This window comes from Salvelinus alpinus, chromosome 10 (assembly GCF_045679555.1).
Source record: "Salvelinus alpinus chromosome 10, SLU_Salpinus.1, whole genome shotgun sequence".
NCBI classification, from domain to species: Eukaryota; Metazoa; Chordata; class Actinopteri; order Salmoniformes; family Salmonidae; genus Salvelinus; species Salvelinus alpinus.
In genome coordinates this window covers 73,128,120-73,146,139 of record NC_092095.1, presented here as the reverse complement: position 1 = coordinate 73,146,139, position 18,020 = coordinate 73,128,120, and the positions used below count along the sequence as shown (strand labels likewise).

The 18,020-nt window shown below is 40.8% G+C and overlaps 3 protein-coding genes across 4 annotated transcripts in view; 2 read left to right on the top strand and 1 right to left on the bottom strand.

Moving 5' to 3' along the window:
- LOC139533031 (zinc finger protein ZFP2-like) overlaps window positions 1–18,020 on the top strand; it is a 530,089-nt gene that overhangs the window by 191,815 nt on the left and 320,254 nt on the right. Inside the window, exon 4 of the mRNA XM_071331197.1 lies at window positions 8,646–8,891. Within this exon, the coding sequence (XP_071187298.1) occupies window positions 8,646–8,891 (246 nt within the window). The remainder of the gene's footprint in view (window positions 1–8,645; window positions 8,892–18,020) is intronic.
- LOC139533041 (zinc finger protein 271-like) overlaps window positions 1–18,020 on the bottom strand; it is a 222,385-nt gene that overhangs the window by 99,282 nt on the left and 105,083 nt on the right. The window lies entirely within an intron of this gene.
- The window catches only part of LOC139533061 (zinc finger protein 135-like), a 37,877-nt gene that overhangs the window by 6,737 nt on the left and 13,120 nt on the right, over window positions 1–18,020 (top strand). The window lies entirely within an intron of this gene.

The window sequence follows — 18,020 nt, the reverse complement described above, 5'->3', positions numbered from 1 at the left end:
ATAGCCGATCATTGAGAGTATCTCTACTGCTCCTGGTGTCTCTAGAGAGTTGAAAACAGTAGGTTTGGGACAGGTAGCACGTCCGTTGAACAGGTCAGGGTTTCATAGCCGCAGGCAGAACAGTTGAAACTGGTGCAGCAGCACGGTCAGGTGGACTGGGGACAGCAAGGAGTCATCAGTCCAGGCAGTCCTGGGGCATGGTCCTAGGGCTCAGGTTCTCCGAGAGAGAGAGAAAGAAAGAAAGAGAATTAGAGAGAGCACACTTAAATTCACACAGGACACCGGATAAGACAGGAGAAATACTCCAGATATAACAGACTGACCCTAGCCCCCCGACACGTAAACTACTGCAGCATAAATACTGGAGGGTGAGACGGGAGGGGTCGGGAGACACTGTGGCCCCATCCGACGATACCCCCGGACAGGGCCAAACAGGCAGGATATAACCCCACCCACTTTGTCAAAGCACAGCCCCCACACCACTAGAGGGATATCTTCAACCAGCAACTTACCATCCTGAGACAAGGCCGAGTATAGCCCACAAAGATCTCCGCCACGGCACAACCCAAGGGGGGGCGCCAACCCAGACAGGAAGATCACGTCAGTGACTCAACCCACTCAAGTGACGCACCCCTCCTAGGGACGGCATGGAAGAGCACCAGTAAGCCAGTGACTCAGATCCTGTAATAGGGTTAGAGGCAGAGAATCCCAGTGGAGAGAGGGGATGCATTTTTGGACAGAAACTTTCTGATTTTTGCAATGTTACGTAGATGGAAAAAAGCTGTCCTTGAAACAGTCTTGATATGTTCATAAAAAGAGAGATCAGGATCCAGAGTAACACCGAGGTCCTTCTCAGTTTTATTGAGACGACTGTACAACCATCAAGATTAATTGTCAGATTTAACAGAAGATCTCTTTGTTTCTTGGGACCTAGAACAAGCATCTCTGTTTTGTCCAAGTTTAAAATTTGAACATTTGCAGGCATCCACTTCCTATTGTCTGAAACACAGGCTTAAAGCGAGGGCAATTTTGGAGCTTCGCCATGTTTCATCGAAATGTACAGCTGTGTGTCATCCGCATAGCAGTGAAAATTAACATTATGTTTCCGAATGACATCACCAAGAGGTAAAATATATAGTGAAAACAATAGTCGTCCTAAAACGGAACCTTGAGGAACACCGAAATTTACAGTTGATTTGTCAGAGGACAAACCATCCACAGAGACAAACTGATATCTTTCTGACAGATAAGATCTAAACCAGGCCAGAACCTATCTGTGTAGACCAATTTGGTTTTCCAATCTCACCAAAAGAATGTGGTGATCGATGGTATCAAAAGCAGCGCTAAGGTCTAGGAGCACGAGGACAGATGCAGAGCCCCTGTCTGACGCCATTAAAAGGTCATTTACCACCTTCACAAGTGCAGTCTCAGCTCTGTGATGAGGTCTAAAACCAGACTGAAGCGTTTCGTATACATTGTTTGTCTTCAGAAAGGCAGTGAGTTGCTGCGCAACAGAAATGGGAGATTCGATATAGACCGATAGTTTTTTATATTTTCTGGGTCAAGGTTTGGCTTTTTCAAGAGAGGCTTTATTACTGGCACTTTTAGTGAGTTTGGTACACCTAACATCGTTGGTGCTGACGTGGATAACAATATCCCTATATTCTCTACACTCGCTAGTTTTAGCTTTAGCTTGCACCATCTTCAGATTAGCCTTAACGTCGGTAGCCCTGCCCCCTGGTAAACATTGTATGATTGCTGGATAATTCGTTTTAAGTCTAATACTGCGGGTAATGGAGTCGCCATGACTAGGGTTTTCAATTTGTCAGAGCTAAGGGTGGGAGGCTTCGGCCTCTCAGACCCCGTAACGGGAGGAGTAGAGACCAGAGAAGGCTCGGCCTCTGACTCCGACTCGCTGCTTAATGGGGAGAACCGGTTGAAAGTTTCTGTCGGCTGAATGAGCAACACCGGTTGAGCATTCCTACAGCATTTCCCTCCAGAAGCCATGAGAAAGTTGTCCGGCTACGGGGACTTTGCAAGGGGATTTATACTACTATCTGTACTTGCTGGTGGCACAGAGGCTGTTTCATCCTTTACTACACTGAAATTACCCTTGCCAAACGATTGCAGCACAGCTATCCTCGCCGATAGGCAATCGTTCTCATGTATATTATGAGAACAGTGACTGCAATTAGAAGGCATCATGTTAATGTTACTACTTAGCTTCGGCTGGTGGAGTTCCTGACGAACCACGTCCATTTTAGTTCCTTAAGAGATACAGGCGTGCTTCTCTCTCACCACAGCAATGGCCACGCCTTGGTCTAAATAGGCTACAATGTTGCACAAACAATGAACCTGGTACCCCCCAACATTAATACATTCTTAGAATATCAGGCACGTTTTCACATTAGGTTTTTTAGGAGGCATGACAATTACACAGGAATCAAAATGTAACTACTCTGGTTTTATTAGGATTTTTACATTGCAAACAGTATAAATTATTTTTCATGCCACAAGTGGTAGGCTACCTGATCCTGGCAAATGGGTTCCGGAACAAAAGACTACAAAACTGAGAGCTGCTGGAGGATCCAGATCAAATTAAGCACCATCCTTCTCATATAATGGGGTAGGGCCATCCCAAGAATCCCTGAATGCATGGACGGTTGCACCAAATATTTTTTATAACTAATCCAAGATAGACCATAGCCGGTCGTTTCCAACGGGAAGAGATGAGTCATAATGGGCAGAGCCAAGCACGAGTCAGCGAGATCCTATTGCGTTCTAGCACACATCTGCATATTTCTGTTAGGGAAGTCCTCTGTGAAGCGCTCGTGTGCAATACCTCAATTCGCCTTTACGTTCCTTCTAAATAACACGATTATTTAAAACTTTTGCAAAGGGTAAAAGTCTACAAAACTTTGTCCACTCTGTTCATAACAGATTTTAGTTCTGGGAACAGAAAACTGTATTAAGATCAGATGTTTCATAGATTACAACATTTGCAGAATGTTGGGCAAAATCCATCTCGTTCCATCTTCTCCTACTGCCGGCCAGTGGGCTTCCTCTCACTACCATATTTGGTAGTGAGTGGAAACGCTAAGCGGATGCTTCACATTTATACATCTTTTGAAATATCTGTCTCATTGTTCTACCTGTGGCTGCACTGTGGTAGTGGGGGAACAGGAAGTTCAGGGCAGGCACACAACATTCTTCAGTATAAAGAAACGCCAAAACTGTTATGTGAAGAAGATAACCTTTTTTGTTCTTTTTCCATGTATTACTACAGCTATGTAATGGCACGTTTAAACTGTCTAATATCGAAGGAACATGTCATACCATGCTAGGAAACATCCATTAACTTCTTATGGCTGCAGGTGCAGTATTGAGTAGCTTTGATGAAAAGGTACCCAGTCCCAGTTGCTAATATATGCATATTATTATTAGTATTGGATAGAAAACACTCCGAAGTTTCTAAAACAGTTTGAATGATGTCTGTGAGTATAACAGAACTCATATGGCAGGCAAAAACCTGAGAAAGAAATCCAACCAGGAAGTCTGAAATCTGAAGTTTGTAGGTTTTCAACTCATCGCCTATCGAATACACAGTGGGATATGGGCCAGTTTGCACTTCCTACGGCTTCCACTAGATGTCAACAGTCTTTAGAACCTTGTCTGATGTTTCTACTGTGAAGTGGGGCCGAAGGAGAGGGGAATGAGTAAGGTCTGCCATGAGCTGACCATGCGTGTTCACATGAGAGGGAGCTCTGTTCCATCGCACTTCTGAAGACAATGGAATTCTCCGGTTGGAACATTATTGAAGATTTATGTTAAAAAGATCCTAAAGATTGATTCAATACATCGTTTGACATGTTTCTACTGACTGTTACGGAACTTTTTGACATTTCGTCTGCTTTTAGTGAACGCGCCTCGTGACTTTGGATTTGTTTACGCGCTAACAAAAGTAGCTATTTGGACATAAATTATGGACATTACCGAACAAAACAAACATTTCTTGTGGAAGTGGGAGTCCTGGGAGTGCATTCCGATGAAGATCAGCAAAGGTAAGTGAAGATTTATAATGCTATTTATGACTTTTGTTGACTCCACAATTTGGTGGCTAACTGTATGGCTTCCTTTTGTGGCTGAACGCTGTTCTCAGATTGTTGAATATTGTGCTTTTGCCGTAAAGCTTTTTTGAAATCTGACACAGCGGTTGCATTAACTTCTCTAGGGTAGGGGGCAGCATTCGGAATTTTGGATGAAAAGCATGCCCAAATTAAACTGCCTGCTACTCGGGCCCAGAAGATATGATATGCATATAACTGGTAGATTTGGATAGAAAACTCTACAGTTTCCAAAACTGTTAAAATAGTGTCTGTGAGTATAACAGAACTGATTTGGCAGGCGAAAACCTGAGAAAAATCCATTCAGGAAGTAGTTTTTTGGGGGGTTTGTAGTTTTCTATTCAATGCCATTACAGTATCCATTGACTTAGGACTCAAATTGCAGTTCCTATGCCTCCCACTGGATGTCAACAGTCTTTAGAAATTGTTTCAGGCTTTTATTCTGAAAAATTAGGAAGTAAGAGCAGTCTGAATGAGTGGACCCTAAAGTGTCACAGAGCTTTTTCATGCGCGCGACGGAGAGAGTGCCTTTCTTGTTTACCTTTTATATTGACGACGTTATTGTCCGGTTGAAATATTAGCGATTGTTTAGGCTAAAAACAACCTGAGGATTGAATATAAACATCGTTTGACATGTTTCTATGAACTTTACGGATACAATTTGGATTTTTTGTCTTCCTGTTTTGACTGCGTTTGAGCCTGTGGATTACTGAAGAAAACGCGCGAACAAAACTGAGGTTTTTGGATATAAAGAGACTTTATCGAACAAAAGGAACATTTATTGAGTAAATGACTGTCTGCTGAGTGCAACAATATGAAGATCATCAAAGGTAATGGATTAATTTTATCTATATTTCTGACTTGTGTAACTCTTCTACTTGGCTGGTTACTGTTTGTAGTGATTTGTCTGCTGGGCTATGTTCTCAAATAATCATAAGGTAGGCTTTCACCGTAAAGCATTTTTAAAATCTGACACCGTGGTTGGATTCACAAGAAGTTAATCTTTAAACCTATGTAAAATATGTTTTGTTTTCTGAATTTTTATAATGAGTATTTCTGTATTTTAATTTGGCGCCCTGCAGTTTCACTGGCTGTTGAAGAGGTGGGACGCTACCGTCTCACGTACCCTAGAGAAGTTAAGAATAAGTTTATCTTTAATTCTATGTAAAACATGTATCTTTCATCAAAGTTTATGATGAGTATTTCTGTTATTTGATGTGGCTCTCTGCAATTTCTCCGGATATTTTGAAGGCATTTCTGAGCATGGCGCCAATGTAAACTGAGGTTTTTGGATATAAATATGAACTTTAACGAACAAAACATACACTGCTCAAAAAAATAAAGGGAACACTAAGATAACACATCCTAGATCTGAATGAATGAAATATTCTTATTAAATACTTTTTTCTTTACATAGTTGAATGTGCTGACAACAAAATCACACAAAAATTATCAATGGAAATCAAATTTATCAACCCATGGAGGTCTGGATTTGGAGTCACACTCAAAATTAAAGTGGAAAACCACACTACAGGCTGATCCAACTTTGATGTAATGTCCTTAAAACAAGTCAAAATGAGGCTCAGTAGTGTGTGTGGCCTCCACGTGCCTGTATGACCTCCCTACAACGCCTGGGCATGCTCCCGATGAGGTGGCGGATGGTCTCCTGAGGGATCTCCTCCCAGACCTGGACTAAAGCATCCACCAACTCCTGGACAGTCTGTGGTGCAACGTGGCGTTGGTGGATGGAGCGAGACATGATATCCCAGATGTGCTCAATTGGATTCAGGTCTGGGGAACGGGCGGGCCAGTCCATAGCATCAATGCCTTCCTCTTGCAGGAACTGCTGACACACTCCAGCCACATGAGGTCTAGCATTGTCTTGCATTAGGAGGAACCCAGGGCCAACCGCACCAGCATATGGTCTCACAAGGGGTCTGAGGATCTCATCTCGGTACCTAATGGCACTCAGGCTACCTCTGGCGAGCACATGGAAGGCTGTGCGGCCCCCCAAAGAAATGCCACCCCACACCATGACTGACCCACCGCCAAACCGGTCATGCTGGAGGATGTTGCAGGCAGCAGAACGTTCTCCACGGCGTCTCCAGACTCTGACACGTCTGTCACATGTGCTCAGTGTGAACCTGCTTTCATCTGTGAAGAGCACAGGGCGCCAGTGGAGAATTTGCCAATCTTGGTGTTCTCTGGCAAATGCCAAACGTCCTGCACGGTGTTGGGCTGTAAGCACAACCCCCACCTGTGGACGTCGGGCCCTCATACCACCCTCATGGAGTCTGTTTCTGAACGTTTGAGCAGACACATGCACATTTGTGGCCTGCTGGAGGTCATTTTGCAGGTCTCTGGCCGTGCTCCTCCTGCTCCTCCTTGCACAAAGGCGGAGGTAGCGGTCCTGCTGCTGGGTTGTTGCCCTCCTACGGCCTCCTCCACGTCTCCTGATGTACTGGCCTGTCTCCTGGTAGTGCCTCCATGCTCTGGACACTACGCTGACACACACAGCAAACCTTCTTGCCACAGCTCGCATTGATGTGCCATCCTGGATGAGCTGCACTACCTGAGCCACTTGTGTGGGTTGTAGACTCCGTCTCATGCTACCACTAGAGTGAGAGCACCGCCAGCATTCAAAAGTGACCAAAACATCAGCCAGGAAGCATAGGAACTGAGAAGTGGTCTGTGGTCACCACCTGCAGAATCACTCCTTTATTGGGGGTGTCTTGCTAATTGCCTATAATTTCCACCTGTTGTCTATTCCATTTGCACAACAGCATGTGAAATGTATTGTCAATCAGTGTTGCTTCCTAAGTGGACAGTTTGATTTCACAGAAGTGTGATTGACTTGGAGTTACATTGTGTTGTTTAAGTGTTCCCTTTATTTTTTTGAGCAGTGTATATGTATTGTGTAACATGAAGTCCTATGAGTGTCATCTGATGAAGATCATCAAAGGTTAGTGATTTAATTTTATCTCCATTTCTGCTTTTTGTGACTCCAGTCCTTGGCTGGAAAAATTGCTGTGTTTTTCTGTGATTTTTGCGGTGACCTAACATAATCGTTTGTGGTGCTTTCGCTGTAAAGCCTTTTTGAAATCGGACACTGTGGTGGGATTAACAAGAAGTGTATCTTTAAAATGGTGTGAAATACTTGTATGCTTGAGTAATTTTAATTCTGAGATTTCTGTTGTTTGAATTTGGCGCCCTGCACTTTCACTGGCTGTTGTCATATCGATCCCGTTAACTTTTTAGGGCTGCAATCCCGTTAAGGTATTATCACGTTTGGTAAAGGTTTGATGTTTTATTTTTGTGTGAAACCGAGTGATTATGATCAACTATTTTACAAGTCACATAGCTAGAAGCTTTTGGTTTGTCTGAATAAATTTACATAATTTCCTCATGGTAGTTTTAATAAAGAATACAAGTATTTGAGCTTTCTGAGTTTGTTTAGCATGTTATTGGTTTTGTGTAAAATTCACGAGCTGGTAAAATGGAGCTGTCCACTCTGTCTGCGCCAACGGACTTCAGTGCTGGTGCAGAGAGACAATTTCACGGTCACACTACAGTTTTGAAGCTGAATGTAATGATCATCAGTTTTCTACATGTGTACTAATATTCAGACACCTTCAGTTGCTTCTATCTTTATCTATAAATGTTACTATGGTGTGAACGGGAAATACAATTGGTTTTAGATTAAAATAATACAGTGAAGACAAGGTTAAAACTAAACTTGTACTAAATGTTTTTTTGCCATTTATGTGAATTTGGGAAATCTACTTTAGTTTAAGTGCACTTACTTTGTGTAGACTAATTTTAAAGTGTGTACTTTGTGTAATATGAATTAATTAATGTTTTGTTGTCAATGCTTAGCTACCTGATCCATTGAAATGAGATCAGTGCTTGACTTGGACAGGAGCTCACTGAAGCTGAGAACCGGCACCTCAAATGTCTACTGTTTGAGCTCATGTTCCTGTCAAGGCTTTGGGTAACTGGTGAAAAGGAGTCAGGCGCAGGAGAGTTGAGATGCGTGGACAAGGTATTTAATGCATGAAAAAAACACCAGTAGAGAAACAATACAACAGTGCGTGAAATATACCGGTACCACGAATAAACGGGCGTAGATACAAAGCCCGGCAACAAAATACCAGCCGTCAGATACAGCCATCAACATAGAACAAACACGCACACATACATGTGGGAAACAGAGGGTTAAATACTGAACATGTAATGGATCGGCGATGGCTAGAAGACCGGTGACGTCGACCGCCGAGCTCCGCCTGAACAAGGAGAGGGACCGACTTCGGCGGAAGTCGTGACAGTTCCTCTTATAGAATATTAGCTCAACAGTATTGTGGAGCTCCTGTGCCTAAATATAAACAGTACCGGCACCTATTTCAGTCCAAGTCAAGCACTGAATTAGATAATTGAACATATAATATATTTTTAGAGACTAAAGAAAGTGCCAGAACTGTCAAGACAATAACTTTTTGTGTCTGTTTCTCATTGTTACTACAGGACTAGAATTAAGTCTGAGGCCGGTAACATCAACAGTAACGACAAACCCAGCCTGCCTCTCTCCTTCCACACTGGTTCCAAACCCACAGTCACTGGGTCCTGATTGTGACAGTGGGGACCAGTTTGCACTGCAGGATCCAGAGATGGCATCAGTGAAACTGGAAGACTGCAGTCAAACACTGGAGCTGAATGTCAACATTAAAGATGAAGAAGAGGAGGAGAAGATTGGAAAATCTGTTTCTCATGGTAAGAGCAGGTTCTATCTAACTAAGTTTGTTGTTCATTCCAACTTCCCACTGTGCATGAAAAGTTACTGTTTCATGATGAACTGTTTCAATGAGAAGGTAGATGTTATTTCATGCTACTGAGACTTGCATGGTTTGACACCAGTATTGCCAGCATTTGTTTTATTAACTGAGCTATCTGGAGTGATCAGAGAGTAGACTAAAGAAGTGAAGTAGACAAACTGCCAGTGTTTTAAAGTTCTATGAAGTGAGTCTGTGTAGTTACTAACTCTTGTGACAGTGAGTGGAGGATGATATGAAATGAGTCTGTGTAGTTACTAACCCTTGTGACAGTGAGTGGAGGATGACACGCCCCTTTTTAGCTTTCATCTCTTACCCACTTTTAGAATAGTTTTATTCCCCTGTATTGTACAGCCTACTGATATGAATACATATGTCACCCGGTACAGACAGAAGAGGACCGGCCACCCCTTTGAGCCTGGTTCCTCTCTGTTTCTTCCAAGGTTCCTGCTTTCTAGGGAGTTTTTCGTGGCCACTGTGCTTCTACATCTGCATTGCTTGCTCTTTGGGGATTTCGGGTTGGTTTCTGTAAAGGACTTTGTTACAACTTATGTAAAAAGAGCTTCATAAAATACATTTGATTGTCATGTATATCACACCAATTGACTGATTGTTCTGATATTGTTCACACAGGAGACCATGTTGAGACATTCTCTACATCCAGAGAGCAACAGCAGGAAGAACACAGAGCAAAGAGGTCTCACCACTGCCCACATTGTGAGGAGATTTTCCCATTTCTATCAAAGCTAAAAATTCACCTAAAAATACACACAGGAGAAAAGCTTTACTCCTGCTCTGAATGTGGAAAATGCTTGAAAACATCAACTGCACTAAAAGTTCATCAGAGAGCACACACAGGAGAGAAGCCTTACTCCTGCTCTGAATGTGGGGCGAGTTTCTCTCAACTGGGCCACTTAAAAAAACATGAACGTATACACACAGGAGAAAAGCCTTACTCCTGCTCTGACTGCGGGGCAAGTTTCTCATATCGGGACACCTTAAAACGTCATGAACATATACACACAGGAGAGAAGCCTTACTCCTGCTCTGACTGTGGGGCGAGTTTCTCTCGACTGGGCTCCTTAAAAAACCATGAACGTATACACACAGGAGAGAAGCCTTACTCCTGCTCTGACTGTGGAAAGAGTTTCTCTGAACTGGGTACCTTAAAAAAACATGAACGTATACACAAAGGAGAGAAGCCTTACTCCTGCTCTGACTGTGGAAAGAGTTTCTCTCGACCATGCACCTTACAAATACATGAACGTATACACACAGGAGAGAAGCCTTACTCCTGCTATGACTGTGGGGCGAGTTTCTCTCGTCCGGACACCTTAAAAAACCATGAACGTATACACACAGGGAAGAAGCCTTACTCCTGCTCTGACTGTGGAAAGAGTGTCTCTCACCCGGGAAACTTAAAACAACATGAACGTATACACAAAAGAGAGAAGCCTTACTCCTTTTCTGACTGTGGGGCAAGTTTCTCTCGTCCGGACACCTTAAAATGACCTGAACATATACACACACTGGAGAGAAGCCTTACTCCTGCTCTGACTGTGGAAAGTGTTTCTCTTGAATGTGCCATTTAAAAAGACACCAAGGGAAACACAAGAGAGGAGCCTTACCACTGATCTGACTATAGAAAATGTTAAACACCAGCTGAGCTTAACTTCTTCGGGGTAGAGGGCAGCATTTTCACTTTTGGATAAATAGCATGCCCAAATTCAACTGCCTGCTACTCATCCCCAGAATATAAGATATGCATATTATTACTAGATTTGGTTAGGAAACTCTCTGAAGTTTCTAAAACTGTTTGAATCATGTCTGTGAGTATAACAGAACTTATGTAGCAGGCAAAACCCCTGAGGACAAACCATTCTGATTTTTTTTTTCTGAGGTCACTGTCTTTTCAATGAGATTTCATTGGGACACCAGATTTCTAAGGGACTTGTTTGCAGTTCCTACCGCTTCCACTGGATGTCACCAGTCTTTGGAAATTGGTTGAGGTTATTCCTTTGTGTAATGAAGAAGTACGGCCATCTTAAATGAGGGTCACTTGAAGTAAATCCTACCGCTTCCACTGGATGTCACCAGTCTTTGGAAATTGGTTGAGGTTATTCCTTTGTGTAATGAAGAAGTACGGCCATCTTAAATGAGGGTCACTTGAAGTAAATTGTTTGAGAGAGGCACATTACCAGAAAAGTTGCGTCAGTTTGTTTTCTTTTTGTATTGAACACAGATCATCCCGTCTTCAATTTGATCGATTATTAACGTTTAAAAATACCTAATGTTGTATTACAAAAGTAGTTTGAAATGTTTTGGTAAAGTTTACATGGAACTTTAGATATATTTTGTAGTGACATTGCGCAAGTTGGAAACGTTGTTTTTCTGGATGAAACGCGCCAAATAAATTGACATTTTGGATATATATCGACGGAATTAATCGAACAAAAGGACCATTTGTGATGTTTATGGGACATATTGGAGTGCCAACAAAAGAAGTTCGTCGAAGGTAAGGCATGAATTATATTTTTATTTCTGCGTTTTGTGTCGTGCCTGCAGTGTTGAAATATGCTACTCTTTGTTTACTGTTGTGCTATCATCAGATAATAGCATCTTATGCTTTCGCCAAAAAGCCTTTTTGAAATCTGACATGTTGGGTGGATTCACAACGAGTGTAGCTTTAATTTGGTATCTTACATGTGTGATTTAATGAAAGTTAGATTTTTATAACATTTTATTTGAATATGGCGCTCTGTATTTTCCCTGGCTATTGGCCAGGTGGGACGATTGCGTCCCACCTACCCCAGAGAGGTTAAAGGTCATTAGAGAAAAGACAAAGGAGATAAGCCTTCTGCTCTCAATGTGGCAAGAGTTTTTCCCAATTGGGCAAAATAAAAACACACCAACGGATATACACTTGAGAGAAGCCTTATCACTGCACTGACTGTGGGAAGAGATTCTACAGATTGGGCCATTTAAAAAGACACCAATGTATACATAAAGGAGAGAAACCTCATCAGTTTTCTCAAGACCAGCTAGGATTAGACACTCCACTTTATTCTCATGTCATTAAATAATTGGCAATGTTGAATTGGATCAAATGAAGAAAGTGTAGAACACTATTGTAATCCTATAGTTTCTCACTGTGAGAGAACAATGCAGAGGAAAGGGAGTGTTATAGAATGTTAGCCACTTGTCAGTTTTGGTGAGTTTTGTTAGCTTCTACTGTAAAGATATTGAGATTACCTTGAATTTGCTTTTAGGGTTGAATATCATCTGTGAGGCGTCTCACAATGGTTTCTGATGGGTGACTGGGTGGTACTGCTTCCCTCTGCAGTTTTCTGTGGGAATGAGCTGGTAGACACAACATACACTGATTTTGCAAAACATTAAGGACACCTGCTCTTTCCATGACATAGACTGACCAGCTGAACCCAGGTGAAAACTATGATCCTTAATGATCTAGTTGTTGTATTTATTTTGGATCCCCATTAGCTTTCAGTAGAAAACAAGATGTTGCAGTGGGCTAAGGAATGAAAACACTGGAGAATTTTAAAAACATTGCCTGGTCTGATGAATCGCCATTCCTGCTGATTCACGCTGATGGGAGGAAACCACGAGTACAACATTGCAGGCTGGTGGTGGTGGTATGATGATGTGTTTTCATGCCACATATTGGGCCCCTTGATAAAAGTGGAGCAACGTTTGTGTAAAAATCATTGCCAATCAGGTGCATCCCTTCATGGTGGCAGTGTATCCATCTGCAAATATATTTTTTTCAGCAGGATTATGCCACAAGGCTTGTCCAGAACTGATTCCAAGAACATGACAGGGAATTCAGCTTACTGCAGTGGCCTGCCAAGTCACCAGATCTCAATCCAATTGTGCATCTGTCGGAGGAGATGGATCAAGCTATTCGGAGTAGAGATCCACTCCCAGCCAACTTGACACAATTGTGGGAAGCATTGGAGTCAACATGGGCCAGCATCCATGTGGAACGTTCTCAACACCTTGGAGAGTCCATACCCCGACTAATTGAGGCTGTTCTGAGGACAAAAGGAGGTATAACTCAATATTAGGAAGGCGTTCCTAATGTTTTGTGCACTCAGTGTATATCAGATAAAGATTTTGTGGTGATCACTTTTCAGCATTAGTTTGGGTGGATTATTTTATATTACTAAACAATTTTGTTTAATGATAAACAGGCTATGAATCGACTACTTGTGTTTATTAATTTGTCTTTTAATACTAGATTCATTATTTTAGTCATTGATGATGAATGTATTTGAATAACTGTATTGAAGTTAATTGATCTGGCGGCAGGTAGCCTAGCGGTTAAGAGTGTTGGGCCAGTAACTGAAAGGTCGCTGGTTTGAATCCCGAGCCGACTAGGTGACATCTGTCATTGTGCCCTTGAGCAAGCCAATTAACTCTTATTTGTCCTGTAAGTCTCTCTGGATAAAAACATCTGCTAAATGACAAGAATGTAATGAAAAATTATGTTTGTACATGAATTCATGCTGGGCAGCCACTTTTTTCTCGTGTGTATAATTAAATGAAATAAACTGTTTTTTAGTTAAATACTGTATGTTGTCGTGGTAATTTCCTGTATTACTAAATTATGAGTTTACAAACCACACACAAGTCAGTTATATTTTAAACTCCATCTTTAATTATGAGTTTCACCATAGCCCTTTGACTCTCAAATCAATTCAGTGTCTATAAATGAATTCTCTGAGAGTGCTTACAAAAGAATACTTTGTATCTTTTATAGCCAAGATACACCCCTCTCAACTCACATGACGAACCACAGATCTCAGGAACTTCACAAAGGGCCTTTTACTTGAAAGAGGATTATCCCATAGCCAGATAGCATTAGCTATAAATTATCGTTCAGTTTGGTCTCTTAGACGAGGTTCTACTTCTCGTTCTTGGTACTTCATATTACCAAAACATTACCTCATCCAATGGCATATATCAATTGTCTACTTTAGATACTCCCATCTCAAATACACCCCACCCCTGGACAAGCTCCCTGGGGGGAGTGAGCCTCTAGGTCATATACTATCTCAAGATTCATGCAACATCAGAGGGGTAATACAATGCTTCCAGGCACTGCCATACTCCTCCCCCCCAATGGGAAAAGGAGGGAGTGACTGGAGTATAGACATTGTGGAGCCCTTCACATGGTTTCACAGATATATTCATAATGAAGACAATGTTCAAACCTGACTTCTCCCTTTCTGATATTCTGCCTATTACCAGACATGTAAAAGACAAGCCTGACCTCTCCCCTCTCTGGGCCCCAAGTGACTTTTCCCTAGAGGAGATAGGAAAATGCAACTGCCAACAGTATAGTCCAAAAGAAGACATTCTAATGACAAGTATAAAGTAAATAAAACATCTTATTCCTCTGTTACCTAACTAATTCTGATTCAGCTACGAAAATATACAATACACAGGAGGGACATGACCATAGTAGGCTAGAGCAGCTAAGTTAGTGTTAATGTTAGCTAGCATGCAAGTATCCAGGCAGAGTTTCTTATGTTGGCCTAGAGAAATAATAGTTTGCGACATTAACGGAAACTGATCATTAATATAGCAACCTTATCAAATTACAAATGTTTTCAAAAATTTTGACACTTACAATTATGTGTCGTTGTGTTACGTCTTGAACAAATTGCGGGTGAATGACTTGCTGCTTTCTCCCAGTTTTGAGGCATGACGGTTATACATTGTAATACATTCCGTTGTGATATTGTAAACGAACAGCGATTTCGTTTGGAGCGCGATTCATCAACAATTATGTATTTTGGGGAGATAATTTGAGGCCAGGAAGATGGTGAAGGAGGCATTAGGAAAGGTAGTCAGTCGGAGTGACCAGTAGTGGTTTTGTTTTGATTTCATGCGTCTCAGAAGAACAGAAGGAGAAAGCATTGTGTTTTTCGGAGCAGGGCAGCAATAAAAGGGTGTTATATCTGGGGTTTTGTTATATATTGAGGTTCATCGTCTTGAGCAGAAGATTCCACGAGTGGTTGGAGCACTAAACCGTGTAGTAGATGGAAAGAAGGAAGAAAGTCAATCAGTTTTACCGTTGTTTGAAGAAGGTAATCTGCCTACTACCGAGGTAAAGTTGCTTTTATATTCACACATTCGGACATTAAGTAGACATTAAGCAGACAATCAGCAGACATTTGCAAAAAGCCATTAATAATTGTAAAAATCTGTAACTAATTCATTGATTGTCACAGACATATAAAAATAGATATGGTTTATACTTTAAATGTCTAGCATACTTTTACAACCTTTGTTTTGAATTTAAAAAACTAGTTTTGATTTGATGGAAATATATAAAATCTTAAATGCAATGTAAAGCTGTTTAAATCAATAACTAATTCAACCTTTTGTCACAGAATCATCAAACTAGATATGATTTATTCTATAAATGTCTAGCATATTTTTACAACCTTTGTTTTGAATACAAATTCCAGTTTTGATTTGATAGAAATATATCAAATCTATTAGATGCCATTCTAGTAATGTTTGATATTACAACATTGATATGTGATACCTTTTTTATCAACAAATACGTTTTTTTGCAAATGTATGCCTTTATTACTATACGATTTATATTGCCTGAATACTCAACGATGATTAGCACCTCAGTTATGTGTGCTTCTGCCAGGGTTGTGGTCAAATGTCCTTTAAAGTCAATTTAGCAATTGAACAAAAATCCAATTCAATTTGAAAATGTTCCTATTTGCAAAAGCTTGTAACAGAATTTGGGTATTCCAGAACTGTTATTTACATGTAAATAAACATAACCCTGTTTTATGTTTTTAATACTGCAGATAGAATGCTTTGTGTGCCAGAGATGGTTCCATTTACCTTGTCTGGGGATGACAAAGAAGGACTTCAACAAAGCCAAAACAGAAAATGATTGGAAGGGGCCTCTTTGCTGTTAAATTAGAGACGTATGAAAGAATGACTGTTGTGCTTTGTAACTACTTTAACATGTGGAACTGTTGCACAAAAAATGCAAACATTGATTTGACATACAATTTAAGATTGTAAACATTGTACAACTTTATGTAAACATTGTCTAGCTTCATATAGAACAAATTGCACTTGAAATGAACATTTATTTTAAGGTAATTTAAATAAATGCATATTCTCACTTTTTTCAAGAAACAATCACTGAATTAGTTAATGATTTCTTCATCTTTAAATGCAATATTTGAGATTTTATGTATTTCTATCAAATCAAAACGGAAATCAAAACGGGAATTTCTACTCAAAGCAAAGGTTGTAAAAGTATACTAGACATTTATAGAATGAATCATACATAGTTTGATGTTTCTGTGACAAACGGTGAATTAGTTATTGATTTATACAGTTTTAAGTGATATTTGATAGATTTTATGCTAAACTTTTATAGAATAAACCATATCTATTTTCGTTTCTGTGACAATCAATTAATTATAGATTTTTTGCATTTAAATGGCTTTTGGTGAATGAATCGGTCTGGCTACTCATGCGATTTTTAAAAAAGTACCTCAATGACGTTACCTTTATCTCAATTACGGCCTACTAAGGAACAGTGGGTTAACTGCATTGTTCAGGGGCAGACGAACAGATATTTGCCTTGTCAGCTCGGGGATTCGATCCAGAATCCTTTCAGCTACTTGCCCAACGCTCTAACCACTAGGCTAACTGTGATGCTAGGATATATATATGATATGCAGTGTGAGCTATTGTGTATAAACCACTACAGTTATGAAATTGATAAAAGAATGGCCATGTTTCAAGTGTGTGACGACAGAATATTTTGGGTATTTATTAGGATCCCCATTAGCCGCTGCAAAAGTATCAGAATTGTTCACTTCTCTCATTGACTTCTCAAAACACAGCTTGGTCTGCTTCGCAGGCCTTCTCTGAAGTCTCGCGTTTTTACGTCTCTGGGTTTAGAAACTGGTAGTGGGGGAACAGGACGTTCCGCGCAGGCGCGCATCATTCTTCAGAATAAAGGATAGGTCAGAATTGTGCAGTCGAGACGACAACTTCTGTGTCCTTTTCAAATGTATTAATACTGGTATGTAATAGCACGTTCTAATATCGAAAGAACATGTCATAACATGCTAGGTAACAAATACGTCAAGGTATTATCACGTTTGGTGAAGGATTTATGTGCTATTTTGGTGTCAAAACAGCGTGAGTGAACGTGATTTCTTGTTTACAAGTCACATAGAGACTTTGGGTTAAAGTTAGTCTCTGAGTGGATGTAACGTTATATCATTTTGTCAAAGTAATTTCATAAAGGATCAATTTATTTGAGATTTCTGAGTTCGTTTTACGTGTCGTTTTTGGTTTTGTGTAAGATTCACGAGGTGGTAAAATGGCGGTTCCCCCTCGGTCTGCATTAACGCACATCAGTGCAGGCAGTGAGGGTGCAGGAGAGAAAGACAATTTTACGGTTGCGCTACTGTTTTCGAGCTAAATGTAATGATTATCAGTTTTCTACATGTGAACTAATATTCAGAGACATTCAGTTGTTTCTGTCTATCTATACATGTTACTATGGTGTGAACGGAAATACTATTGGTTTTTGATTGGAATAATACAGTGAACACAAGGTTATTCAGGAAAATAGTACATAGTATCAAATCAAGTTTATTTTATATAGCCCTTCGTACATCAGCTAATATCTCGAAGTGCTGTACAGACACCCAGCCTAAAACCCCAAACAGCAAGCAATGCAGGTGTAGAAGCACGGTGGCTAGGAAAAACTCCCTAGAAAGGCCAAAACCTAGGAAGAAACCTAGAGAGGAACCAGGCTATGAGGGGTGGCCAGTCCTCTTTTGGCTGTGCTGGGTGGAGATTATAACAGAACTATGCCAAGATGTTCAAAATGTTCATAAGTGACAAGCATGGTCAAATAATAATCATGAATAATTTTCAGTTGGCTTTTCATAGCCGATCATCAAGAGTTGAAAATAGCAGGTCCGGGACAGGTGGCGGTTCCATAACCGCAGGCAGAACAGCTGAAACTGGAATAGCAGCAAGG